Source organism: Lepidochelys olivacea (assembly GCF_965140295.1).
Source record: "Lepidochelys olivacea isolate rLepOli2 genome assembly, chromosome: 9".
In the NCBI taxonomy this organism is placed as follows: domain Eukaryota; kingdom Metazoa; phylum Chordata; order Testudines; family Cheloniidae; genus Lepidochelys; species Lepidochelys olivacea.
In genome coordinates, this window is record NC_140419.1 from 34,976,242 (window position 1) to 35,003,620 (window position 27,379).

Genomic DNA, 27,379 nt, shown 5'->3' on the forward strand with positions numbered 1-27,379 from the left:
TGTGGTTTCCGGCATGCCTGGCTCCCCAGGCTTTAAGAGATGATTCTCCTGTAAGGATGCCATCCACATCTCAGATGGGCATTCATACGGTGTACGCTGTTTGGGGAAGTCTCATGTACCCCAAAAATGCGTTCACTGTAATAAGTTGAAGGTGAGGACATGCAAGGACAGGGAGCTCAGGCTTAAAATGCTGCGCCTAGAAAACTCACTCAGACCAGCTTCTGGCCCTGGCCAGCAAACCTCTGTGACACCCTTCAGAGGTAAAGGAAAGACCAAAAAACGGCCAGCTTCCTCTCCCCTCAGGGGACATTCGGAGAAAAAGTTCAAACCGGCTTTCTTATCTTCAGTGGCTGCCACTCCGCGACTCCGCTCATTTCATGCGGCAGACACCTCAGGCACTGACCCTGTGTTGGCTGGCCCTCTCCATGGTGCCAAGGCTCAGGGCTTTCAGCTGCCCACCTCTTTCAGCTCTCCTTCGGCCACCGCTGTCAGCACGGTGCTGAGAGCTGCTACGGTGCCGACAGCACAAGCAGCAGCTGCGGCATCGTCCTTTGATCCTGCGGCGCCGCTTCTACAGCCACCACTCTCTGCACCGAGCCCCTGAGGTCTCCAGCCTCCTTTGAAGTGCCTACCTCAGGGGCTCCTACTACCCAGAGCCAGCTTGTGCCCCCTGGGACAGCCTTCGGTGCACCAGCAGATGCCGCAGCAGACTCTGCCTCCACCAGCACCGACTCCTGGTCAGTCAGCACCACTGCAGTTTTTACAACCAGAGGAATTAAGGTTGTCCCGTGCTCCTGACTCTCCTCTTCTCGGCACCATCTGTCACCAAGACCTTTAGCACCATATCTTCAGTACTCCCCTACTACTTCAAGCCCCTCCAATGAAGTATGGGAGGATGAAGAGGAGGAAGACTAAGGGGAAGAGGACAAAGAATATGATGACCAGATGTTTTCAGCTACCTACAATGGGAGAAGCCCGCAGCACGATCCCCATTTCCTCAAGGCTATCCACACTGGTATGGCAATCCCTGGATGGGACCACCTATGACCCCCACCCCACCCCGGGGCAATGGCCACACTGGGGTCCGTGGACCTACCCTACACCACACTACACTCAGGTGTTCTGCGGGCTGCCCGAAGGAAAGCTGTCAAACCCTCCCCACTTCTGACTTACACTGAACCCCAGATAAGACCTGAAGTGGAAGCCCTCCCTACAGGGGACACTGCCCCGCACACCTCTTCTATAGCAATAACACCTCAAGATGCCATGGTATCCCCACCACCTCCTGCTACTGATGACCTCGCTCACTTTCAAGAATTGTTTCAGAGAGTAGCAGAAGAGCTCAAGATCACCCTAGAGGAGGTACACAACACTAGCTTACTGACATGCTGCAAGCTACGACTTCCTCCAAAATAGCCCTACCAATTAATGGGGCCATTATGAAACCTGCTAAAACTGTTTGGCAGACTCCAGTTACAATAATGCCCACTAGCAAGAGATTGGACTGCAAATATTTCGTCCCATCTAAGGGATCTGAGTTTCTATTTACGCACCCCTCACTTAATTCCCTAGCGGTCGATGCAGCAAATAAAAAAAAAACAAATACCAATACTTTCAATCCACTCCATCAGACAAAGTTAACAAGAAACTGGACTCTGGCCGCAAAGTGTATTCTTCTTCCACTTTGCAATTCAGAGTAGCAAACTATGCGGCGCTCTTAGCAAAATATGACCACAAAAATTATGCTAAGTTTATGCAATTTATTGATTTGTCGGAGGATAAATGATAACAATTTAAAGTGGTAGTGTCCGATGCCCAATTGATCTCCCACACAGTTCTCCAGGCTGCCCTTGATGCTGAGGATGCAGCGGCCAGATCCACAGTCACGGCCATTGTCATGCAGCGAACCTCATGGCTTGCTTCTTCCTCCTTCCTGAAAGAGATACAGGATACGGTCGAAGATCTCCCTTCGACGGAGACAAGCTCTTCGCCTCTATAATCAATGAGGTCCTTCACTCCATGAAAGACTCCCATGCCACACTTCGATCCTCAGGCATCCAAACACCTGCCCCAAAGAAGAGGCAATACAGATATCAGCCATACCAACGGCAGCGTTACCATACCTTTTGAGCAACATCCACCTTTCAGACCATATGACACATGACAACAACGACATAGGCCAAGGAACCAACAACGTTGCTCTCCCCAAACAATGACGACCCACCCTCCCAACACACATAAGCAAATTTGAAGTCTTGGTCAAGGGTATAGAAAATCTTGCACCCCCTCCAGCGCCAACTCCCACCAACCATTTTTTTGGACACTGTTTGCATCCGTTCCAGGCCAACTGGGAAACTATGACTACGGACAAATGGGTCCTGGAAATTATCAGATTGGGTTATACCATCCCCTTCCTCTCCTTACCTCCCCCCCACCCTCTCTTCAGCGACCGCTCTCACAAACAATTGCTCCGTCAGGAGATGCATCTCCTCATACATCTCAGAGCAATAGAGGAGGTACCACCTCAACACAGAGGAGAGGGTTTTACTCCCACTACTTCTTGACGGAAAAGAAAAATGGCGGTTGGTGCTCTATCCTCAATCTTCGACATCTGAACAAGTCAGCCAAGAAACAGAAATTCTGCATGGTTACTCTCCCAATGATAATTCTGACGCTGGAGCAAGGAGATTGGTTTTAAACCCTCGACCTCCAAGACGCATATTTCCCTGTCTCTATCCACCCTGTCCATCAACGCTTCCTCAGGTTTGCTGTGGGAGCACAACACTACCAATACAGAGTCCTCCCGTTTGGCCTCTCCATCACACCACATGTCTTCTCCAAGGTGCTTGCAGTTGTCATAGCACATCTTAGGAAAAAAAAGAATCCTCATATTTCCTTACCTGGACGATTGTCTCCTCAAGTCTCCCACTCAGTCAGAAGCGATCCACGCCACTATTGCAACCCGTCACTGCTTCCGCATCTTGGGCCTGCAAATAAACAAAAACAAATCTGCCTTACAATCTACCCAAAAAATACTTTATTGGCACCCACCTCAATTCCATGACTGGTCTTGCATGTCTTCCCCAAGACAGATTCCACACAATGGGCATCCTGATCACTCAGATACGTGTCAGCTCGCAGACTACAGTCCGAGACTCCCTACAGTTCTTAGGACATATGGCCGCTTGCACATTTGTGGTTGCAAATGCTCGCCTGCACATGCGATGCCTTCAGGGTTGGCTAGCCACAGTATACAAACAAGCGGAGGCTAAACAGGTTATTAACTATGTCCCAGAATGTCAAGGACTCACTTCTCTGGTGGACTTCTCCCATCAACCTCTGCACCGGGATTCCCTTCTGACAAGATCCCCCTTCAGTTACCATCACCACAGATGCATCCCTCACGGGATGGGGTGCACACATTGGCCACCTCACCACCCAGGGTCTCTGGGCCACTTCAGAAACCAAGCTCCACATAAATTGACCAGAACTCCAAGCTGTACACAATGCTTGCCTCCATTTCCTTATCATCCAAAACCGCCGAATTCAAATCATGACCGACAACATTGCGTGCACGTTTTATGTCAACAGACGGGGGAGCCCGGTCCCACTCCCTCTGCAGAGAGGCAGTAAAAATTTGGAACTCGTGCCTTCAACACGATATCCATATCTTCACATCATACCTGCCATGTTCTCAGAATACTACCGCAGACGAACTCAGCCTATCATTCCCCATACAGCACAAGTGAGAACTCAACGACACCATTCTTTCCAACATTTTCCACACTTGGGGTTATCCCCAACTGGATTTATTTGTCACAGCAACAAACAAAAAATGCCCAACTTTCTGCTTCAGAGCAGGCCTGGGGAAACATTCACGGGGAGACGCTCCCTTGGTCCAAAACCCTCATATATACATTCCCACCAATACCTTCTATTGCATTGAGTAATTCAGAGGATACGAACAGACAGAGCCAACATCATTCTCACAGCCTCAGCGTGGCCCAGACAACATTGGTACCCCTTCCTCCTCCTCATTTAGGTCAAGCCACCTATTCCCCTTCCCCCACTAAGCAACCTCCTATCACAACGCAGGGGACAACTATTTCACCCCGACGTACAACATCTCTACCTGAGGACCTGGCTGATCAATGGTTCTCTAATGTGGAGTTAACGTGTTCGGACCCAGTATGCACTGTCTTGTTACACAGCAGAACACACAACATGCACACTGCCTACCTGCATAAATGGTAACGCTTCACATCTTGGTGCTCTGACAAGCAGACCTCTCCAGTTTCTGCTTCACTTCTATTGAAACTTGATTACCTTTTACACCTTAAAACATCTGGCCTCTCTACAAGCTCACTCAAGCTCCACCTTGTTGGCAATCACAGCCTTCCACCATAAGATTGACAACGTAACGGTCTTTGCCCATCCAATCACCAAAAGGTTCCTGAAGGGTATCCAGACACTATACCCAGACGTGAAACCGCCTGCTGCACCTTGGGATTTACCCTAATCGTCAAAGCCCTGATGGATAAATCCTTTGAACCAGTGGCTACCTGCTCCCTTCTCCATCTGTCCATGAAGACCGCCTACCTCATAGCAATCACGTCTGCCAGACGAGTAGGTGAAATGGGGGCGCTTATGGTGGACCCTCTGTATACCACGTTCTTCCACAATAAGGTCACACTCCGCACGCATCCAAAGTTCTTACCTAAGATACACTCTTCCTTTCACCTCAATGAACCTATACACCTCCCAACATTTTCCCGAAAACCTCACGCTAACGCCTTTGAAACAGCAATGCACACTCTTGATGTTCGCAGAACATTATCCTTTTACCTGGATAGGACAAAACCGTTTAGAAAACACCCAGACTTTTTGTCTCTACTCTGCGCTCACAGGGAAATGCTGTCTCTACACAGAGACTTTCCCAATGGATTGCTGACTGCATATGCCTTTGTTACCAACTCAGGCAAATACAACCTCCTACATCAAGTAGGACACACTCTACCAGAGCTGTCTCCACCTCCACGGCCTTTCTCCGTAATGTCCCACTGTCTGACATATGCAAGGCAGCTGCCTGGGCATTGAACCTTACCTTCTCCAATCACTACGCTCTCATCCACACTGCAGCGTCCGACACCAGATTGGGTAGAGCTGTCTTGTCAACAGCCTTCTTGCCTCATCCGAAGTCCTAAACATCCTAAGGGATACTGCTTTTCAGTCACCTGAGGTGAAGCACCCACAGGGACATCTCTCGAAGAAGAAGAAGAAGAAGAAGAGGAAAGTTACTCACCCTGTGCAGTAACGGACGTTCTTTGAGATGAGTGTCCCTATGGGTGCTCCACTACCCGTCCTCCTCCCCTGTACTTTGGAATTCATAACGCACTCCGTTGTAGAGAAGGAACTGAGGAGCCCGGGCTCTGCACGCGCTGTTCAAACACTGACCGCTCAAGAGGCAAGCACAGCGCGTGCGCAGCCTACAGGGGTACTGCTGTAGAAATCTCCGATCAAAGGGGACACCCCTTGACCTGAAGTGGAGCACCCACAGGGACACTCCGCTTGAACGTCAGTTACTGCACAGGGTGAGTAACCTCCTCTTCCCCAACCAACGGTGGGGATTCCACTGGAAATCTAATGAAATCTGATTTATTGATGTTTCCTGTGGGACCCCCCTGCTCCTCTAAAGGAGGTTTTGGGGTCTGCCACAGGTGGGGAAACCCTGCCAGTACAGTGGTGGGCAACTGCTCCTGTCCAGTGGGAGCTGAGGGAAACAGCAGCCCGCAGGGATGTACTAGCCACCACTTCCTGCAGCTCCCATTGGCCGGGAAGGTGAACCGCAGCCACAGGGAGCTGGGGGGGGGGCCATGCCTGCGGACAGTCAACATCAGCAAAATGTCTCGCAACCCGTATTCAGATTACCCTGATGGGCCGCAGGTTGCCCATCACTGCTCCAGTAGAATCATAATGCCAGGGAGCTGTAAAAGCTGCAGGGTTCCATGGAACAAATGCAGAGGCATATATCTTCAATATGGAAGGCTCTGGGCCTCCAAGCAGGTTCATGAGTGTTGCAGGGCCTGATGCTTCTGCTTTGGACAGGAACAGTATATATACCCAGCCCTCCCCATGCATGAGTCGTCATAGGAAACTCCATGAGGGGTTTTCCTGTGGGAGAGCAAAATCTGGCCCCCAGCTATTTTGCACAGAACAGTAACTAGTCAGGAACCTGATGCTTGACCTCACTGCTGTTGTGTTCTGTGCTATCAGCATCACAGAGGGTCACCAGATTTAACTGCTCAGTTTAAGTACTAGTGACAAAAACTCACTTTTTTTTTTTTTAGGTCCGACGGGAAGCCCTGGCCCCCAGGGTCCCCCTGGCCCTGTTGGGCCATCTGGGGATCGAGGTTTTCAAGGACAACCTGGCCCTCGAGGTCCTGAAGGTACTTTTGAACAGCACATGGTTCTCTGCCATGCAGCGGCGTGCGTGCTGGCCACTCAGCCTTGAGAAGCTTTGATCTTAATATCCATACAGAATATAGTGTTTTCTATAGTGTTCACTTGCATGAAAAGAGTTTATAGCAACCTGACAAAATTCTAGCATCCACTAACTTGGGATAAGGAAATATTGTTGAGTAAATTAGATATAATTCTTTTATTATTATTATTGTAATCAGTCTTCATTGATGAAGTATGTGCCTGGTCTGGTAAATGTTCCTGAGTTGTGCAAGGCTGGTTTAAAATGGTAGTTGCAGCTTTCAGTTGCATAGAACATTTCTGAGTCACTGAAACAATTTAATAAATGATCATTTTCTTCTGATACTTGCAATAGTTGACCAGACCAGAGAGCATGAGCATGCCATGTGAGGGTTCTTGCAAAGATGTACCATGTGTGAACAGATGCTTTTTGCTGTAAGAGAGGCAAAGTTCATACTGCGTATTTCATCACCCACTTTTCCTTTTCTACATTATCTTTCTCAAGTAACATTCATTAAGCACAATATCTTAATATCCAGAATACTACATACCACAGTATCAAGAATTTCAGGACACAGTAAGAAGTCTTACCTTTGCCCGTTGCATCAAAATAAGAGGCTCTGGGAAGAATTAATATATTCAAATCGATAAAGGAGTTTCTCAAGATTGGAAAATGTAATATTTTATGTACCAATTAAAAAACCTTTCTTAGCGATAAAGAACAAATGTTTTATAATTATGCAAATCTGAAAAGTAGTTTAGAATATAGTCATTTCATCTAATCATATGTGATGATTTCTTTGCTGAGTGCTGTACTAATTTCTCCCCCTGAGGGAATAAGGGATGAATACAAAGTATTGTGGGCCAAATCCTTAGATCCTTACTTAGTTTTTAACTCAGCTGTTATTTCATACCCCAAGTAAGAGTTTGATTAAATAAAGACTGAGTAAGTGTATAGAAAAGCTGAGACCAGATCACCCTCTATTACAGGAGGCGGCCAGAAGGGCAGGAGAAAACTGAGATTCCAATCACAGAATTCCCTGAAAATCATTCACTCAGTTTAGGTTTATGAAGAGGGGATAAACTGATTTAGGGGATCTGAGAGAGAGAGAGAGCAGCCTCAGCCTTGCCTGTGTTACACCAACCCTGAACTTCTGGCTTTTCTGTAGCAGCTGTGGGGAGCCACAAGTAACTATTTTATCTCCCTGATATAGCTATATGGAACTCAGAGATCAGTTCACCAAACAAGGGTCCTGGAGGCATGTTCAGTCCCTGCTCCTATTTCAATCATATATGCAGCACCTTTTTGTACAAAACCACAGTGGAGGGGCATCTCTGGGGTACGTAAATACATGATAGAGGTGGTATCTCTGCTTACATATAGTTGTGGGGAATTCCTCACAGAGAAAGGCCTCTCCACTTGTGGTTCCTAGTGAAAGGACTTAGCCCTGAGCAAGGACCTCGGGATTTGTCACTGTGTGAACTGGCCATCTAGAAGAGTTTGCACATCACACAAAGCACCTCACCATTTAACAATACCATGTATTACATTGTTTTTGGATTCCTTTTTGTTCTTGTGAAAACTGTTTGCAGGTAGTATTCTAAGACATGTACTTTATATTTTGCCATTATTATTTATATTGGTATGAACTGTATATTTATTATACTGAATTATTTATATTCAGTATGAACTGAATGTCAGTTCATACAAACTATTTCAGTTCTCATTCCATTCCTTGTTCTAATTTACATGCCTGAAACTTGTTTCCATCCTGCTTGGCAATGGCTGGCATGGTCTGCTTTCCATTTGATGAATCCTTCAGGTTGCAGAGGTAAGCTGGAGAATGCCTTATTAACCAAATATTTGTTGTGCATGTCTGGGTTTCTTTCTGTACATTCCACGCTCCCTGGATAGTAGAGCCATAGCTGGAAGCTAAGAATGACATATCATAACAGGGTGATTATAATCAATTTTAACATAGCTGGGTTGTGTTTACGGCAGAGTAATTGTGTACTATGCCGAGGAGCCCCACAATAAAGTGTCAAATATGTGTACATAGAATTCTGTATGCAAGTATGTAAAATATGAGTGTTTTCTCTTAAGGGATCTGTCACATCTATTGCATTTTATTTTATCTGCGGTCATAGTAGGCTCTTTCTAAATGAAGCCAACTAGTCAAGGCCCCAGTCCTGCTATCAGATCAGTGGACGCAGACATCGACTCCACTGACTTTGAACTAATCCAATAAGTCTTCTAGACAAATGTACTTATTACAGACTGCAAATGGTGAACACCACTAAGCAACAAACAATACATAAACTGTAGCCATACTCTGGTGGCTTTCATCTAAAGTGAGTGAGTAATGTCGGATGGAACCCCTACTCCCTTACGCCCATGCTGCATGTGGAGACTTTCTCAGCTGCCTTCAGACCATAGACAAGGCAGTATATACTTTAACATGTGCTCAATTGATTGAGTTAAAGCCTATGTTCCACCCAAGCTTCAACTCAGCCAGTTTAGCACACATTAAGGGCGATGTCCCTTGTCTAAACTAGACTTTTAAAACGTATTAGCTAACACATGCTAACAATACACCTTTAAATTCTAGTCTAGACAGTCTGAAACTAAAATTAAACCTATGTATCTCATTGATTAACGTTTTGGGAACACAGCCCCAGAAATGCACTCTAATCTCAAAAGCAATTAAAAGGGGAATGTTGATCTCCCACAGATTTTTGTTCCAATTGGTGTTGTTTTAATTTTATTGCATAATTCCAGGTGACCCTGGTGAACCAGGAAAAACAGAACACTCCCCATGCCCCAAGACACCAGGTCCTCGTGGAGTAATAGGACAAAGAGGAGCTGAAGGGTCTGTAGGATTTCCAGGGCCAATAGGTTACCCTGGACCCCCAGGTAAAGCCTGGATTTAAATACTTGGTAATTTAAGACAAACAGAACATTTAAGGCTTTGAGAAGTGTGTTCTCTGCACCCATCATGCAAAGCTGTGTGGAGTGTACAGGGGTAGGAAGAGGAGGGAGGGGTGTTTAATATTTTCCCCAAGGTGTTTTAGGCATTTTTCTCCTCTTCTTTCTTGTGGCACAATGTGCTATTTTCTTGTGCTAATATGGCACAATGGCTAGGCTCATCAATAAGACAGTGAGAGGTTTATTTGGAATTTTAACAAATAAATGTCATTCTTGGTCAGTAAAATGAAAGCAAAAAAAATCCCTACAGTTTTAGGTTTTATGACTTATTGAAATTCAGTATTACTATAAAATCTAATTTCACAACAAACTCCCGGTCATGCTGAAGAGTGCCTTCTTATGCTGCAAGTAAATTCACTGAAAGCAGCCTGTGAAAGGGTGGCAGAATGGAGTCGGTAACAAATAAACATCTGTGTGATAAGCTTTGTGGTTTTGGCGGTTTGGAAATAAGACTGGGAGAGAGAAAATGAAATAAGAAACATGAAAGCTTCGCTGATCTTAGAACATACTACACTGGGGCACTATGCTATATCGTGTATACTCCTGGAACTCCTTCCCATTTGATGCCAGCAATGATTGGGGTCTAAACTGAAAATAATGATGAACTAATTTAACTCGTAAGAGTATGCTTCTCAGAGTAGAGGATTTAGTTACTGGGCGCGCGCGCTCTCTCTCTCTCTCTCTCTCTCTCTCTCTAAATTAAGGAATCAGACTTTACAACCTCTTTCCACTATTCAGATCTTGCATTAAAAAAATAAAGCAGCACACCACACAAGTGGTTTCTGGAAACATACTGTTTAATACTGAGATACTTCATGCAGATGGGCGTGCAGAGTGACTGAGAGATTTGGCTGCCGAAGTGCATTGTACTATTTGAATCCAGGAGTACAGGGCGTTGTGCAATGGGGATGCCAACCTGATCAATAGCGTTCCTCCTTTTTACAAACTAAAAACAAACCAAACACCAAAGTTACTGGGCTTGGGAAAAATTTACTTGGAAAAATTAAATTTAACAGTAATAATTAACAATTAATTACTAAGAGGCCTGAAAGGACCATAAAATTAGTTGGATTCATACTACAGTTGTCATAAATATAAAGGGAAGGGTAAACCCCTTTGAAATCCCTCCTGGCCAGGGGAAAGCTCCTCTCACCTGTAAAGGGTTAAGAAGCTAAAGGTAACCTCGCTGGCACCTGACCAAAATGACCAATGAGGAGACAAGATACTTTCAAAAGCTGGGAGGAGGGAGAGAAACAAAGGGTCTGTGTCTGTCTGTATGCTGGTTTCTGCCAGGGATAGACCAGGAATGGAGCCATAGAACTTTTAGTAAGTAATCTAGCTAGGTATGTGTTAGATTATGATTTCTTTAAATGGCTGAGAAAAGAATTGTGCTGAATAGAATAACTATTTCTGTCTGTGTATCTTTTTTGTAACTTAAGGTTTTGCCTAGAGGGGTTCTCTATGTTTTTGAATCTAATTACCCTGTAAGATATCTACCATCCTGATTTTACAGGGGGGATTTCTTTATTTCTATTTACTTCTATTTTTTATTAAAAGTCTTCTTGTAAAACACTGAATGCTTTTTCATTGTTCTCAGATCCAAGGGTTTGGGTCTGTGGTCACCTATGCAAATTGGTGAGGCTTTTTATCCAACATTTCCCAGGAAAGGGGGGGTGCAAGTGTTGGGAGGATTGTTCATTGTTCTTAAGATCCAAGGGTCTGGGTCTGTAGTCACCTAGGCAAATTGGTGAGGCTTTTTACCAAACCTTGTCCAGGAAGTGGGGTGCAAGGTTTTGGGAAGTATTTTGGGGGGAAGGACGCGTCCAAACAGCTCTTCCCCAGTAACCAGTATTAGTTTGGTGGTGGTAGCGGCCATTCCAAGGATAACGGGTGTAATATTTTGTACCTTGGGGAAGTTTTGACCTAAGCTGGTAAAGATAAGCTTAGGAGGTTTTTCATGCAGGTCCCCACATCTGTACCCTAGAGTTCAGAGTGGGGGAGGAACCTTGACAACAGTGTTTTGTGTCTCCTGGAACTTGGCAATGTAGATGCAATGGTTACAGTAGAAGAAAAATAGCCAGAGAAAGAATTTAAAAGGGAGCATGTAAGAGGCTGACATTCAGTGATTTTTTTCTGGTAGATAAAAGATTGAGGTAAAAACAGCTAGTGATGATTCCAGTCGAGAACTTGATAGAAATGTGGAGGTTGCGTCTTAATTAGCTCTAGATAATGGGATACATCCGACACTCAGTCAGTTATCACCTAAGGAATTCATATTTTTCATGGTGATATTACTGGATATCTTCATATCTTCAGAGGAAGATACTCAGGTTGATCTTTGATATAATTGAGTAAAATACTTTTTACTGCACTGCTTAGTTTACTACAGTGCATTAATTCATTAGACAACTAAGAGGCATCTTTGGAATCAGGGCACAGTGTTTTCATTATATAAATCTTTAAACAGTTTCTGTAAAACCAGGTGGTACAGTGATGCATACTCATGCTGGTATGTTAGGAGAAAATTTAATTATGCTTTTGCTTTTACTGACACAATAGGAACCAACCTTATCCTTGCTGAGAAGGTTATGCAGGCAGATAAGAAAACTAGAAATTTTACTGAGGGATAATATTTATTACAAAAACTACCCAATACTTGAACTTTGGGTAAAAATTAGGCAACAGGTATTGAAAAGCTGTTAAATCAGTGATTCTCAAACTTTATAAGGGGGGGGGTCGCACTCATAAGCTTGCTGTGTGAAAGTTTTCACACAGCAAGCTTATGAGTGTGCCCCCCCCCTTTATAATTTAAAAACATTTTTAAATTTACACTATTATAAATGATGGAGGCAAAGCAAGGTATGGGGTGGAGGCTGACAGCTCGCGACCCCTCATGTAATAACCTTGCGACCCCCTGAGGGGTCACGACTCCCAGTTTGAGAACCCCCATGTTAAATTCTCTTGTGACTTTTAGATTCTCTCAAACATAATAAAAAGTAAAATGTCGTGAACTTTTAAAGTTTGTCTCACTATTAAAAAATCATTTTCCAAAGGGTAAACACCTAATGCAAACCTGCAAAGAATTAAGCACACAAATTTCACTAATGAGAATTGACCCTATCTCTAAGGAAACATGTTCATCTTGAAATTCTCTCTCTCTCGCTCAAAGGGGCTGCCAAACACCACAACATATGACACGTGGAACTGTATCAAACTCAGAAAATCATCCGCTTAAAAATGTCTAGTAAACATATCCCACACTGTCTGCTGCCTTTGCAATCAAATTATCAAGCACCCATTGGCACCATCTACTAATCAACAGTGCATTCACAATAATATGGCATTTGTTGCACATCTGAGAAAAAGAGGATGCATTCTTTGAGGGATATCACAGGCTTATGGTGCCTTCTTCTCCACTGAACAAACAATTAAGCCCAATTCAGCAAAGTCCATCGCTGTTTAGCAAAACATTCAAGCACATGCTTACCTTGCCCTAAAGAGACTCGAGTACATGCTTAAATGCTTTGCTGAATGGGGGCCTGAAAGACCAAGACCTGTTGTGAAATTAGTGATGTAAGAACTAAAGATAGTTTTGATAAAAGTGGTACCACTTACCTGATTGTACCTAGAACAATCTGTCACCCAGTTATGGAGAAGAGTGCAGAATCTAATAGCAGCTTCAGGTCACGAAAGCAGTGAGCTTGTTCTGAGGGACTGTTCAAATAATTAGTCAAGTGGAAATAGACATCTTGGTACAGGCTTCCCCTGGTTTCAATTTTTATTACAGAATTTTTTGCAGTGCTCTGCAGGATTGTAAACTTTGAAATCCAGAGGCAGGCACATTCTGGAATAGGGACATGAAGTTCAATTGGTGATAGCAATATCATCACACCACTGCATCTAATCCTACGGTCACAGGGAAAGAGCACAACTCTTATACCACGTCCCCCCTCCCCCAAACCAAGTTCTGTAATACTTATTTACTTTGTACGTGTCATTTTTTTAGTATTTTAAGAATATCTGGGGCAGGACTAGATACAGCATTGTAAAGCAGGCCCTTGTGCACAGTACTATTAAATGGCTCCTTGTACACTATGTGTTTGGACTGTATTTACCTTTATATGTAGCCATATGAAGATAAAATGCATCCTTCATTTTTGTCTAGGAAGTAAAGGTGAAGAAGGGTTGTTTGGCTTGCCAGGTCAAGATGGCTCACCTGGTCCACCAGGACCCTCAGGTGACCAAGGTGTCATAGGAGAACGAGGATACACTGGTCCAGAAGGTAAGAATGATCACTTTCTGCTGCAAACATGTCAGGTTGACACTGATGATAGACAGACTAATACAAAACATGGCTCTAATTCAGGAAAGCATCTAAGCATGTAGTTCAATTAGGGCTGTCAAGCGATTAAAAAAATTAATCGCAATTAATCACTGTTAATAATAGAATACCATTTATTTAAATATTTTGGATGTTTTCTATATTTTCAGGCATATTGATTTCAATTACAACACAGAATACAGTCTACAGTGCTCACTTTATGTTTATTTTTGTTTACAAGTATTTGCACTGTAAAAAAACAAAAGAAATAGTATTTTTCAATTCACCTAATACAAGTACTGTAGTGCAATCCCTTTATCATGAAAGTTGAACTTACAAATGTAGAATTACGTACAAAAAGCCTGCATTCAAAAATAAAGCCATGTAAAATTTTAGAGCCTGCTAGTCCACTCAGTCCTACTTCTTGTTCAGTCAGTCGCTCAGACAAAGAAGTTTGTTTACATTTGCAGGAGATGATGATGCCCGCTTCTTGTTTACAATGTAACCTGACAGGGAGAACAGGCATTTTCATGGCACTGTTGTAGCTGGCATCGCAAGATAAATATGTGTCAGTTGTACTAAAGATTCATATGTCCCTTCACACTTCGACCACCATTCCAAGGAACATGCGTCCATGCTGATGATGGGTTCTCCTCAATAACAGTCCAAAGGAGTGCAGACCGACATGTTCATTTTCATTATCTGAGTCATATGCCACCAGCAAAAGGTTGATTTTCTTTTTTAGTGGTTTGGGTTCTGTAGTTTCTGCATCAGATTGTTGCTCTTTTAAGACTTATGAAAGCATGTTTCACACCTCGTCCCTCTCAGATTTTGGAAGGCACTTCAGATTTTTAAACCTTGGGATGAGTGCTGTAGCTATCTTTTTAGAAATCTCACATTGGTACCTTCTTTAAGTTTTGTGAAGTCTGCAGTGAAAGTGTTCTTAAAATGAACAACATGTGCTGGGTCGTCATCCGAGACGGCTATAACATGAAATATATGGCAGAATGTGGGTAAAACAAAGCAGGGGACCTACAATTCTCCCCCAAGGAGTTCAGCACAAATTTAATTAACACATTTTTTTAATGAGCGTCATCAGCATGGAAGCATGTCCTCTGGAATGGTGGCTGAGGCGTGAAGGGGCATATGGATGTTTAGCATATCTGGCACGTAAATACCTTGCAATGTCAGGTAAAAAATTGCCATGCAAATGCCTGTTCTCACTTTCTGGTGACATTGTCAATAAGAAGAGGGTAGCACTATCTCCTGTAAATATAAACGAACTATTTTGTCTTAGCGATTGGCTGAACAAGAAGTAGGACTGGGTAGATTTGTAGGCTCTAAAGTTTTACATTGTTTTGTTTTTGAGTGCAGTTGTCAAGGTTCCTCCCCCACTCTGAACTCTAGGGTACAGATGTGGGGACCTGCATGAAAAACCTCCTAAGCTTATCTTTACCAGCTTAGGTCAAAACTTCCCCAAGGTACAAAATATTACACCCGTTATCCTTGGAATGGCCGCTACCACCACCAAACAATTACTGGTTACTGGGGAAGAGCTGTTTGGACACGTCTGTCCCCCCAAAATACTTCCCAAAACCTTGCACCCCACTTCCTGGACAAGGTTTGGTAAAAAGCCTCACCAATTTGCCTAGGTGACTACAGACCCAGACCCTTGGATCTTAAGAACAATGAACAATCCTCCCAACACTTGCACCCCCCCTTTCCTGGGAAATGTTGGATAAAAAGCCTCACCAATTTGCATAGGTGACCACAAACCCAAACCCTTGGATCTGAGAACAATGAAAAAGCATTCAGTGTTTTACAAGAAGACTTTTAATAAAAAATAGAAGTAAATAGAAATAAAGAAATCCCCCCTGTAAAATCAGGATGGTAGATATCTTACAGGGTAATTAGATTCAAAAACATAGAGAACCCCTCTAGGCAAAACCTTAAGTTACAAAAAAGATACACAGACAGAAATAGTTATTCTATTCAGCACAATTCTTTTCTCAGCCATTTAAAGAAATCATAATCTAACACATACCTAGCTAGATTACTTACTAAAAGTTCTAAGACTCCATTCCTGTTCTGTCCCCGGCCAAGACGACTACAGACAGACACACAAACCCTTTGTTTCTCTCCCTCCTCCCAGCTTTTGAAAGTATCTTGTCTCCTCATTGGTCATTTTGGTCAGGTGCCAGCGAGGTTACCTTTAGCTTCTTAACCCTTTACAGGTGAGAGGAGCTTTCCCCTGGCCAGGAGGGATTTCAAAGGGGTTTACCCTTCCCTTTATATTTATGACAGCAGTTATGTAACAGAAAAAATCTCATTTGTAAGTTGCACTTTCAAGACAAAGATTTCACTACATTACTTGTAGGAGGTGTTTTGAAAAATACTATTTCTTTTATCATTTTTACAATGCAAATAAAAATAATACACTTTGATTTCAATTATAATACAGAATAAAATATATATGAAAATGTAGAAAAACATCCAAAATATTGAATACATTTCAATTGCTATGCTATTGTTTAACAGTGTGATTAAAACTGCGATTAATCGCGATTAATTTTTTTGAGATAATCACATGAGTGAACTGCAATTAATCAACAGCCCTAAGTTAAATCCATTACAGTAAGCCTGTGTTTAAGTTCCATTGACTTTAAAGATAAGCAACCATGCCTGAATAGGGGTGCTTTCTTGAGTTGGGGCCTAGATGGTAATTTTCTGCTGGTAATTAAAACTACATCTCCGATATGACTTTTGTTAACAAACTGGTCTTACTGATGCCTGTTGCTGGTCACAGACATGATGCCTGTTCGTACTTGTTCAAATCCAGGCCAGACCGGAAAGTCCTCATAGTGATCAGCATGTATGTGAAGTTATGAGCTGGCCTCAGTCCATTTCTTAGTGGACATGGATCCATGTTGATAAAATCAGAGGCACAATTGGCACTGCTGATCGTCTCAGTTCAAAGGGTTCAGTGGGCGTGTGAAAAAACTATGCTCCAAATCAGTGGTTGAGATGAACCACTCTGTACTTATACTGCCTTTGACAATACCTGGATAAGAAGAGTACTTCAGTGTGAATTGCATTCAATCTGGAACCTTTGACTGAGCATTAAAATTCATTCTGAAAAACTAAAGCAATGCCTGTCTTGGCTGAACTATTTAAATGTTCAAGCAATCATCTTTGTTTTACCTCTTCTCCCTAAGGTCCACCTGGCCAAGCCGGAATCCCAGGACCACCAGCGCCTGAAACGAGAGCTGCTAGTGGGTTCCTGCTCATTCTTCACAGTCAGTCAGATAAAGAACCATTTTGTCCTGAGGGAATGCCAAGATTGTGGACAGGATATAGTCTGCTATATCTGGAAGGACAGGAGAAAGCTCATGATCAAGATCTTGGTAAATACTGCAGTAAATAAGGGACATTCTTTATCTCTCATCCAAAATGTTCTGTGCCAGATGTGTACTGCTCATATACAACAAATGATGAGTGTATTGCAGCATATTGTATTAAGCTTTATTATGCAATAGTTGACTCAGTTTATATAGGAAGTGATCGTATGATACTCAAAATACCGATCCTAACGTCTGCGTATTTCTTATAATATTGGACTGTTTCTTAAACGACTCTAGAAAATGTTGCTATTATAGCATCCTGTTACTTGTTACAAAATAGATTAAAATGACTTTTTCAAAACATAGGTAGTAGTCCAGCATCATAAATCCCATGTATGTCAGCGTGTCTAATCTTCTGAGCACCTGATGGAGCCAAAATTCCCCTGAATTCTAATGCGAGCTCTGAAAAGGCTCTTTTATGTGCCTTGGGTCACTTGTACCGACATTTCAAACAAAATTAACTAAAGATAGACCCCAAATAAGTGCCTGTATGTTTAGAAATTCCGAGCATCTGCAGCTATTGAGGGCAGTTCCTGGGACCATCATCTTACGTATTCTGTAAGAGGCAGAGTCGTCGTCTTTTTCCTTTTGCGGAGAAAAGGCTCGAGGGTTAATAAACTTGGCATGCAAAGGTGTTTTTAAGCAATGACTCTTGTTTAACAGCCAAGTTTGGCCTCTTCTTGTCTTGCATCTTTTTTGTTTTGAAATAGTTTAATTTTTACACAAGGTAACAGAAAGATCTACAAAACAGTCATAAAAATCTTTAAAAGTCAACTAATATAAAATCCCAGTATCCCTTACTCCCTACCTCTGACTTGTCTTCTTTTCAAGTCTTCTTTATTTATGCCCCCATACTGCAATAGGATCTGCTAGCCCAGACCCTTATACCCACCCGCATTAGCAAATCCTATTGCGGGATCAGGGAATAAAGAGTGCTGTTCAAGGCGGTGATCATGGCTTGTGTTTGTCCAGGAAGCACATAGCACGCTTTTGGGTGTTATAAAATAACAATCAGCTTATTCTGTACAGGATTCACCTTTAGGATATGTACTTGTAGTCATTTTTACAATTCTTCTTTATGTAATAGACCATTACAGGTACAACACTTTTGGGATCCAGTGTTGGCAGGAGAACCCATCCCAAGTGCAGAGTACTTTTTAATTCCCACTGAAGTCTCCTTGATGGTAATGCTCAGAATGTTGCAGGATTGCACCCTTTCAGATGGTCTGATCCCTCTACTACAATGATAAATCCTTGTGAAATCTTTGCTGGGAGGCAGTAAACTTGTTATTGAGGTTTAATCTTATTGAGTTAGTAGCAGTGGCCTGTCAGACTTCACAAAATTAACTGATCACAAGTTGTCATTTACGTTTCTATTGCTGATAAGGAGTTGTGTATGAATTGCCAATCTCCCTCCTAACCCTCCTCCTCTTGCCTAATTTTTTTTTAGTGATGTCACAGTCCAAAGTATTTGTTTTCACAGTTGCTTCCCATGATGCCAAATATGCGTCCCATTTAATTGACTCTCCACTAAATGTACTGGTAGGAGCAAACTGATTTGCAAGAAGAAACTTATTTGCATAACCACTCTGCTGAACACCAGCTTAGCAGACTAGCTGATAATTCAATGAAGATTTCTGACATTTTAAAGTTGGCCAGGCTTGCAACAAAGTAAGCTAGAATATTATTTTCAAACTGTCTAGAATCAAACTTTATATTATGACAATGACTTTAGCACAGAGGTTGGTCATGAGAGTGGAATTTACAGTGCTATTCATTGAAAAAAAAATAGGAAAAATTTGCAAAGCATTGCATGATTCTTTGCGTGTGGGAGACTTGTAGATTCCAACAGCCTTGTACTAATTTCTCCTGATGTTTCCACTTCCTTGAAATAGATGGTCTGTTTGTTGGGTGACTATGTACAGGTGCTCGATTTTCAGGATATGTAATTGTTTTAGGCCTGGCAGGATCCTGTCTTCCTGTATTCAACACCATGCCGTTTGTCTTCTGCAACATCCACCAAGTTTGTTACTATGCCAGTCGAAATGATAAGTCCTACTGGCTGTCAGCTGCTGCTCCTTTACCAATGATGCCTCTCTCTGAAGATGAAATACAACCCTACATTAGCAGATGTGCTGTATGTGAGGCTTCAGCCCAAGCTGTAGCAGTCCATAGCCAAGATCAGTCCATTCCCCCATGCCCATTGAACTGGAGAAGTCTTTGGATAGGCTATTCTTTTTTAATGGTAAGACTGAAGCTACTTGGTTATATTCAAGTTTCTATTATAAAACTTTTATGTGCTTTTCCTTCGCAATCATCAAGATTGGGAATGATAGCCTCTTGGATTATGTAGCTTATATTGTATACACACACACATTTAATAATAGAGCTGGCTGAAAAATAATCATAAAAATCTTAATCATAATTTCAGTATTTTCCTGTGAGAAATGGAAAGCATCACCTGTTTGCACTTAACTTTCATTTTTCACTTGGGACCCTCATTGTTTGGAAGGAAAAGCAGTGGGAACAGTTGAAAAAAAATCTGTAAAAGTCACAGATCTGTAATATTTGTATTATAGCTGTAATCATTGTGGTTCTGGAAACCATAATCTTTTGCTGACTTCATTATTTATGAAAAATCATAAATGTGCATAGCACTTTACAGACAAATAAGAAACAATGGACCTGCTGCTTCTTTCATTTACAGGAATATAAAAGTTGGATAATATCACTTACTTCAATGGAATTACTCCATTTTACACTGGAGCATAACAGAGCAGTATATGTCCCAATGTCCTAGGCCCAGAGTATAAATCATCATTAGGGCAATTTTCCCCCCTTCTCTTTGTAGCCTTTGGACACTTCATAGAATCACAGAACTGGAAGGGATCTCAAGAGGTCATCTAGTCTAGTCCCCTGCACTCATGGCAGGACTAAGTATTATCTAGACCATCCCTAATAGGTGTTTGTCTAACCTGCTCTTAAAAATCTCCAGTTGTGGAGATTCCACATCCTCCCTAGTCAATTTATTCCAGTGCTTAACCACTCTGACAGTTAGCATCCCTAGGTTTTTGACACCTTGGGAACTGAGCAGTTTTGAACCATGAGGGCAAGGAGGCAGGGTTTGGACCAGTGGAATCTTTTCTACAGTGTAGCTTCCGCCTGTGTATAGTTAGGGGAAACACCCATAAGGAATTACTGTTTCAAGAAAACCTGGGGTAGACAAGACTTGGGCTTTTAAATCATGTCATTTAATCATGTCATTTGAGCAAGTTTAGATAATACTATTGTTAAAAAATCCTGAGCCCATCTAAACTAAAGCTTCCCTCCAGTATGAGATGTACCTGGTGCTGACCTGCAAGGCTGGTCTGGACTTTTGAGATAAGCCAGTCCTAGAATGACTAGAACTGATTCTTCCTGCCACGAAAGGAAGTTTATTGTAACTTGAGTTTTCCAAGTATTATGCCTTTGCAGATTCACACATCTAGGAACATTTGCCTTGCTGCAAAAAGTCCCAGAACCAAATAAAAGCAATAGCCAAGACCATTTGCACATCTCTTTCCTGTTTTTCACATGCAGTTATTTAATTTTTTCATTATTTTTTTCAGCACACTGGGTCTGGAGATCAGGGAGGCGGACAGTCTCTTATGTCAACTGGAAGTTGCCTTGAAGACTTTAGATCAGCACCATTCATCGAATGCCAGGGTCAGCGGGGAACATGTCAATTTTTTGCTAATGAATATAGCTTCTGGTTAACAATCGTCAGGCCAGAAATGCAGTTTGTCTCTGCGTCTCTGTCAGAAACCCTTAAAGACGGGCATGAACAGCGCAAAAAAATTAGCAGATGTCAGGTCTGCATGAAGCATGGGTAAAAAAGGAAAACAAATCTGAGGGGTTATGCTGAGGGTCTTGCCAGGGGAAGAAGCAAATTGTGCTAAAGATTTAAATGGTGCTCACTGTCCGATTTCAGTTGAAGTTGTGCACAGCTCTATTTCATCTGTGTAAAAGTTGGCTGCCTGTATAGTACTGAAAGATACAAACGGTGTACTATAGTTATATGCACACATACACAAGTATATGAATAGTGAAACCTAGTGTAAGTGACCGACCAAAGAAACAGCAACATTAAGTTCTATTACATTGCGTTCACCACCCTAGTACACAGGTGACAAGTACAGTTTGGTCTTACACTGAAGGTATAATCAAGTTGAACTGGAAACCTTAGGAAACTTTAAAATGAGCGCTCACAATAGCAGGTTTCCTGTTGATTCTATGTGCATCTCTCTCTGAGATGTATAAACGTAGTTGTGTCCAAACAATTTCTTATATATTTGGTTGAATTTACACTCATACATTCTATTTTTTTGGTGTGTGGGGGGGAATGTGATTTTGTTGCAAACTTATGCTAGCACATAGTAAAAACAAAGAGATCAATGACCATTTTACTAGTTACAGACTGCAAAATTAATTTGCTAATGAAATTTCATAAGCAATGAAAAGCAAAAACTTGTCAAAATAAGCTAACGGTTGATTGTTACGCAAGAAAATAAACCAGATAATGAAGGCATAAGATGCTGCTTATATTTTCTTTGCAATTCATTTCTCAGCATATTTAAATGAAAATGTAAAGCCGTAATCCATATAGCTGAAGACAACAAACGGTTGTCAATTCTATTTAAAAAGAAAAGTGAAACCTCCACCACAGGGGCCTGTAGTAACAGATCTTTAAAGATTACTTTATACTATTGAAAATTATTTAAAAAATGGCAAGCTAAAACACTAGCCACATTTTCAACAAGTTGAAAACCCACAAGTCTTTTACCTAGCTGTAAAAGAATAGAAATGTCCATTGTAGTAAATGCCTGTTTGAATAGCACTAAAACTACTGAAAAACTTGTTCACAATAGAGGGAAAATCCATTCCGGCGCAAAGAGCCCACAAAGGTTCTATATTGGAGCTGGTTTTGTCAGAATTTGCCAAAATGGAAACATTTCTTGGAGACTATTTGAGATCGACAGTGTTCCAATAGAACCCTGCCTGCCAAGGAAGCCTGCCTGGTTTCCTGCCAACTTGTCCATCTGGCTCTGCAACAACTCGCGCTACCAGGATTTGTGGCTCCAGGGTAAAATGTCAAGAGACTTTGCACTGGAGCCCAGGCTCCATTTCCTTTCATGGAGAATTTTGAAATGTTGGGTGATCCTAACTGGAATGAAACCAAATTTCAAAATATCAAAATCCTCTGTGAAACAGAGCTACCTTTTTCTGCCCAGTTCTACTCTATACACCACTTAAATGAGGTTAGAATCTACTTCTGTGGTAAAATTCACAGCACTGAGAAACAGACTTTGATTCAGAGGATTTTCAAACAGACTAATTACAAAGATATATCCCTTTAAAGCCAATAGCAGTGTAACCAGCCACCCTGGGAGTTGAGCTCATGGCCTCTAAATTAGGTTCCGAAAGGGAGGGCAAAGTATTGGCTCAATCTCAGTCAAAGGAAAACAAAACAGTCAAGAGCAGTTCCTTTCAGTCCCAGAAAACAATTGCAGGGCAATTTCTGTCTGCCTCATCCAACTGCATACCCTTCAGCCAAACCCAAACCTGTACTGCATTTGATTACCATGTCTGGGTGTCATCTTATCCCTCCTCTTTTCCAGACAGGATCTGGGTGTTTCCTGGGTTATGAAGAGAACTGCTTCTCTTCCCCCCTCCATTTCTGGGAACATTTGCTCCCCTTTTATGACTTTCTCTGCTTAGCAGGCACAGCTATCAATTCCACCTCCCAACAGTTGAACAATCCACAGCTGACCACTTTTTTTTTTCCAGCCCATTCTTGAGAGAGAGTTTCCACCATTTTGCCCAGTGAAGGACTTTAACCCCATCCTACCTTACACAGACACAGGTCGCAGGTACCCAGTCCAAGGGAGTTTGAATGAGTAACAGCTGAAAGCTTGATGCTGCAAGGTGCTGAGCATGTCAGGGTCCTCAGGATTTGGTCCATGATGAAGACACACAGAGGTTCACACACCATGGTTCACACACCATGAATACATACCACTTAAACAGTGGAAAGCACATCCTAGATGTGAAAAAAAGATCCTGGGTGTGATTTTCAAAAGCCATTTAAGAAGTTAGCTGTCAACTTCCATGCATCTTCCATGGGAATTGCTCACCTAATTCCCTTAGGTGTTTTGGAAAATCCCACCCCATGTTTTTGCAAATAATGACACTTTCCCTTATGTGCATAACACCTCCTCTGTCGTGCACCGGTTGTCCCGTCATATGCTTAGATTGTGAACTCTTTGACCAATACCTCTAAAAATACTGTGATGGAAACTGCACATTCTTAGCCACAACAATAATGCTTTATATTCCCCAAAGGAAAAAGTCATGCACTTCAACAAAGTGTTATCATCAATCTCCATTCATGTTTCTTCACGAAGACACCCTGAAAATTCATTTCATTCCAGCAACAGTAAAATGGGAACTCAAACTCTAGGAACTGACAGGATTTTCTAACTAATTGCTAATGAAAGAAAACTGTATTAAGATCTTGACTTTCCAGTTTAAGACAGCAGACCAAAGAACAACTGTTCTGTATACTGATCAGTAATTTCAACAGTCTTTAGAATATTTTTCCATGTGCAGTGTATACCAAAAGTTCACAACTGTGGATAAGAAATAGAACAGATGGAAACCTCCTAGTACCCCAACAAAAAGATTGAGATAGCTTCTACTGATATGGCTCTCAGAGCAGTGCTTTTGATTCTGGATAAATTATTTACTGAACAGGGCACAGATTGTGAGGATTATTAAAACAAAGTTGCATTACTATGCAATGGATCTTGTGTGGGATTTTGTCTTTTTTATGTTGCTTACTAAAATCATTCATATATTACACAGCTAACCTTACAGCCTTTTGCAGTTTTGCATTGTGGAAGGCAGATTTGTTTTCATTTAGGATAGTGGAGATGGTTAAAATTCCCAACGGGGAGAGAGTAATAAAATTCTGCATGGAGCGGAGGAAATCTACATCACAATGTTTACTCTGAGACAGTCACTACTGTAACATGTCAGGACTCCTGCACACTGAATTTATTGAGCTAAATCCCAAAGCGGTTTTGATGGAATTTCTTCCATTTATATAAAAGTGTTGTTTCACTGTTTACATCAGCACTGAATTTGGCTCATTAAGAGCAGCATGAACCATGTGTTAGCTGGAACAGAAAAAAATACATGGGCATCTTCAGGCATACATTCAACAGAGAACTCTCTGCTTAAATGTTATTTGACACATTTGAGCTAATTCAGAAATTAGCAAAAAATCTGAGATACTCAAATTCCATCCTCAGTAACATTATGTAAATTTGAGATCTTTGTCTGGTCTATGGAGACATGTATGGCATACACTCAGCCAGATGCTATACGTGTGGCCAGATTTTCCAAACGGTTTAGCCCACTGCAATCCAGGAACTGTGCACTTGTGAAATCAGCACCTGTATTGCTTTCACTTGTGCAGATACACCGTGGACATTAACTTTCATTTTATAAGCAATCCAAGTTAGTATAAAAGTTACCATTGTACATTTGAAATATTTTATTTAACAGACACTGAGAAATATTAAGGCCACAAAGTGAAATGGACAACTCTGTTTTCTTCGTCAAATGCTGAGTCAAGTCAAAATGTAAACAGGATAAAGAAAAAGAAATGAGTTTCAAAATCCCTTCAGATTTAATTCTCTAACATTACTGACAGAACTAAGGAAATGTGTGTACTATAAACATGTGAATTTTAACTTGATCCTTTTCATTGGTTCCAAACCTCATGTATAACAGAATATAGCTGAAAGGAACTTGCTGACCTAAAATGAGACATGAATGCAACTTTTTGTGACGTGACAAGACTCGCATGCAAATGAAAGGCAGGTCACAGTCTAGTTTTTCAACTAAGGTATTGCATAGCCTTGATAGCGCATGGTATACATGTCACAAAATGTTGTAAAGACAGAGCTTCGTTACACTCTGAAAAGCAAATGGCGCTTGTCTGTATAGGTGGCATTATGGCCTTCAAGGACTGGTTACTGGTCAGCAAATCTGTTCTGTGTACAAGTTAAAACAATTTTTCTAACCACCAAAACTGCACACTCAACCTCACATCTGAAAATCAATGTTTCCTTACTGTCTCTTGAATAACTAGTAATAAAGATCCTGTCAAAGAAATTTAGTTACCATTTCTGTTGATGATGCAGAAGCCAAAATAGAATCCATCTCATTAAACAGACCAAAGTACTCCACTTATGAAGCAATAATCAGCTGCACGCAGACAAATTGGGAAATGACTGCCTAGGAAGTACTGTGGAAAGGGATCTGGGGCTTATAGTGGATCATAAGCTAAATATGAGTCAACACGGAAACACTATTGCAAAAAAAGCAAACATGATTCTGGGATGTATTAGCGGGAGTGTTGTAAGCAAGACACAAAAAGGAATTCTGCTCTGTTCCCATGCTAATTAGGCCTCCACTGGAGTGCTGTGTCCAGTTCTGGGCACCAGATTTCAGGAAAGATGTGGACATAATGGAGAAAGTCCAGAGAAGAGCAGCAAAAATGATGAAAGGTCTAGAAAACATGTCCTGTGAGGGAAGATTGAAAAAAATTTGGTTTGTTTAGTCTGGAGAAGAGAAGACTGAGGGGGACAAGATAACAATTTTCAAGTACATAAAAGGTTGTTACAAGGAGGAGGGAGAAAAATTGTTGTCTTTAACCTCAAAGGATAGGACAAGAAGCAATGGGCTTAAATAGCAGCAAGGGCAATTTAGGTTGGACATTAGGAAAAACTTCTGCACTTTCAGGGTGGTTAAGCGCTGGAATAAATTGTCTAGGGAGGTTGTAGAATTTCCGTCATTGGAGATTTTTAAGAATAGGTTAGACAAATACCTGTCACAGAAGGTTTAGATCAGTGATTCTCAAATTGTGGGTTGGGACCTGAAGGTGGGTCACAACCCTGTTTTAATGGGGTTGCCAGGGCTAGCGTTTAGGTTTGCTGGGGACCGGGGTCGAAGCCTGAGCCCCACTGTCTGGAGCCAAAGCTGAAGTCCAAGCTCCACCACCCAGGGCCAAAGCCCAAGTGCTTCAGCCCTGGTTGGCAGGGCTCAGATTAAAGCCCCACTGCCTAGGGCTGAAGCTCTTGTGCTTCAACTTTGGCCACCACTCAGGGTGGTGGGGCTCAGGCTTTGACACCCCTCCCATCCGGGATCATGTAATAATTTTCGTTGTCAGAAGGGGGTCGCGGTGCAATGGAATTTGAGAACCGCTGGTTTAGATAATATTTAGTCCTGCCCTGAGTGCAGGAAACTGGATTAGAAGACTTCGAGGTCCCTTCCAGTCCTACAATTCTATGAAAAGGCAGAAAAAAACTTTTTTTGAAAAGAAAAATGGAAGCGCTACGAAATTCTACAAAAGGAAACAGAAACTGTGTAAGAAGCTATAAACAAAACACTATCAACTAGAAAGTAAGTAAGTAATCCAGACTGCTACTCACTCTATCTCAGGCCAAGGGGGGGTTGAGAAGGAACTGAGTACGGTTTGCCCGTGCAATGCTAGGTAGCCTCGAGGCAGAGCACAAGGGAGGGAGAGTGCATGTGCCGACCAAACGGACACCATTACCTAAAATCTCCAATTAGAGGTGCAGGGGTGTAGACACCTTGTGATAAATGAAGGAGGCGGTGGGAGCTTCCTGTTGTGGACACCCAGCCAGCCAGTTAGCTATAAAATCCCTCTTGGTAGCTGTTCTCTACTTGCTTTACCTGAAAAGGGTTAAAAAAAGCCCCTAGATAAAAAGAAGGGAGTGAGCACCTGACCAAAAGAGCCAATGGCAGGACTAGAACTTTTTAAAATTGGGGAAAAAACTTTCCCTTTGTCTGTTTTTCTGTTGTTATCTGGAGAGAGGAGACGCAGAGCAGGAACTGGGCTGAACTATGATGTAAGAAGCTTCAAGCCATGTATGAAAACCCATCAGATCATACCTAGAGATTGCTTATCTGAAACCCCAGATACATAAGTAAGTCAGGGAAGGCCTAGGAAGATGAGATTAGGGTTATTTCTTTTATTTTCTGTTGACTTGTGGACTCCTCTGTGCTAAGCCCAGGCACTTTTGTTTTGCTTGTAACTTTTAAGCTGAACCTCAAGAGAGC

At 42.1% G+C, this 27,379-nt stretch overlaps 1 protein-coding gene and 1 long non-coding RNA gene across 2 annotated transcripts in view; one reads left to right on the forward strand and one right to left on the reverse strand.

Annotated features, from left to right (window-relative positions):
• The window catches only part of COL4A4 (collagen type IV alpha 4 chain), a 133,038-nt gene extending 111,292 nt beyond the window's left edge, over positions 1-21,746 (forward strand). The window contains exons 41-46 of the mRNA XM_084639793.1: positions 6,348-6,446; positions 9,260-9,394; positions 13,632-13,748; positions 17,003-17,191; positions 19,147-19,433; positions 20,797-21,746. Coding sequence (XP_084495919.1) covers positions 6,348-6,446; positions 9,260-9,394; positions 13,632-13,748; positions 17,003-17,191; positions 19,147-19,433; positions 20,797-21,060 — 1,091 coding nt within the window. The 3' untranslated portion in view covers positions 21,061-21,746. The remainder of the gene's footprint in view (positions 1-6,347; positions 6,447-9,259; positions 9,395-13,631; positions 13,749-17,002; positions 17,192-19,146; positions 19,434-20,796) is intronic.
• LOC311526592 lies at positions 1,747-6,312 on the reverse strand. Its single transcript, XR_014713061.1, has 3 exons — positions 5,105-6,312; positions 2,901-2,987; positions 1,747-2,065 (listed from the first exon to the last, which is right to left on the reverse strand). It is a non-coding gene; the product is annotated as an uncharacterized lncRNA (long non-coding RNA).
• Positions 21,747-27,379: the final 5,633 nt, after the last annotated feature.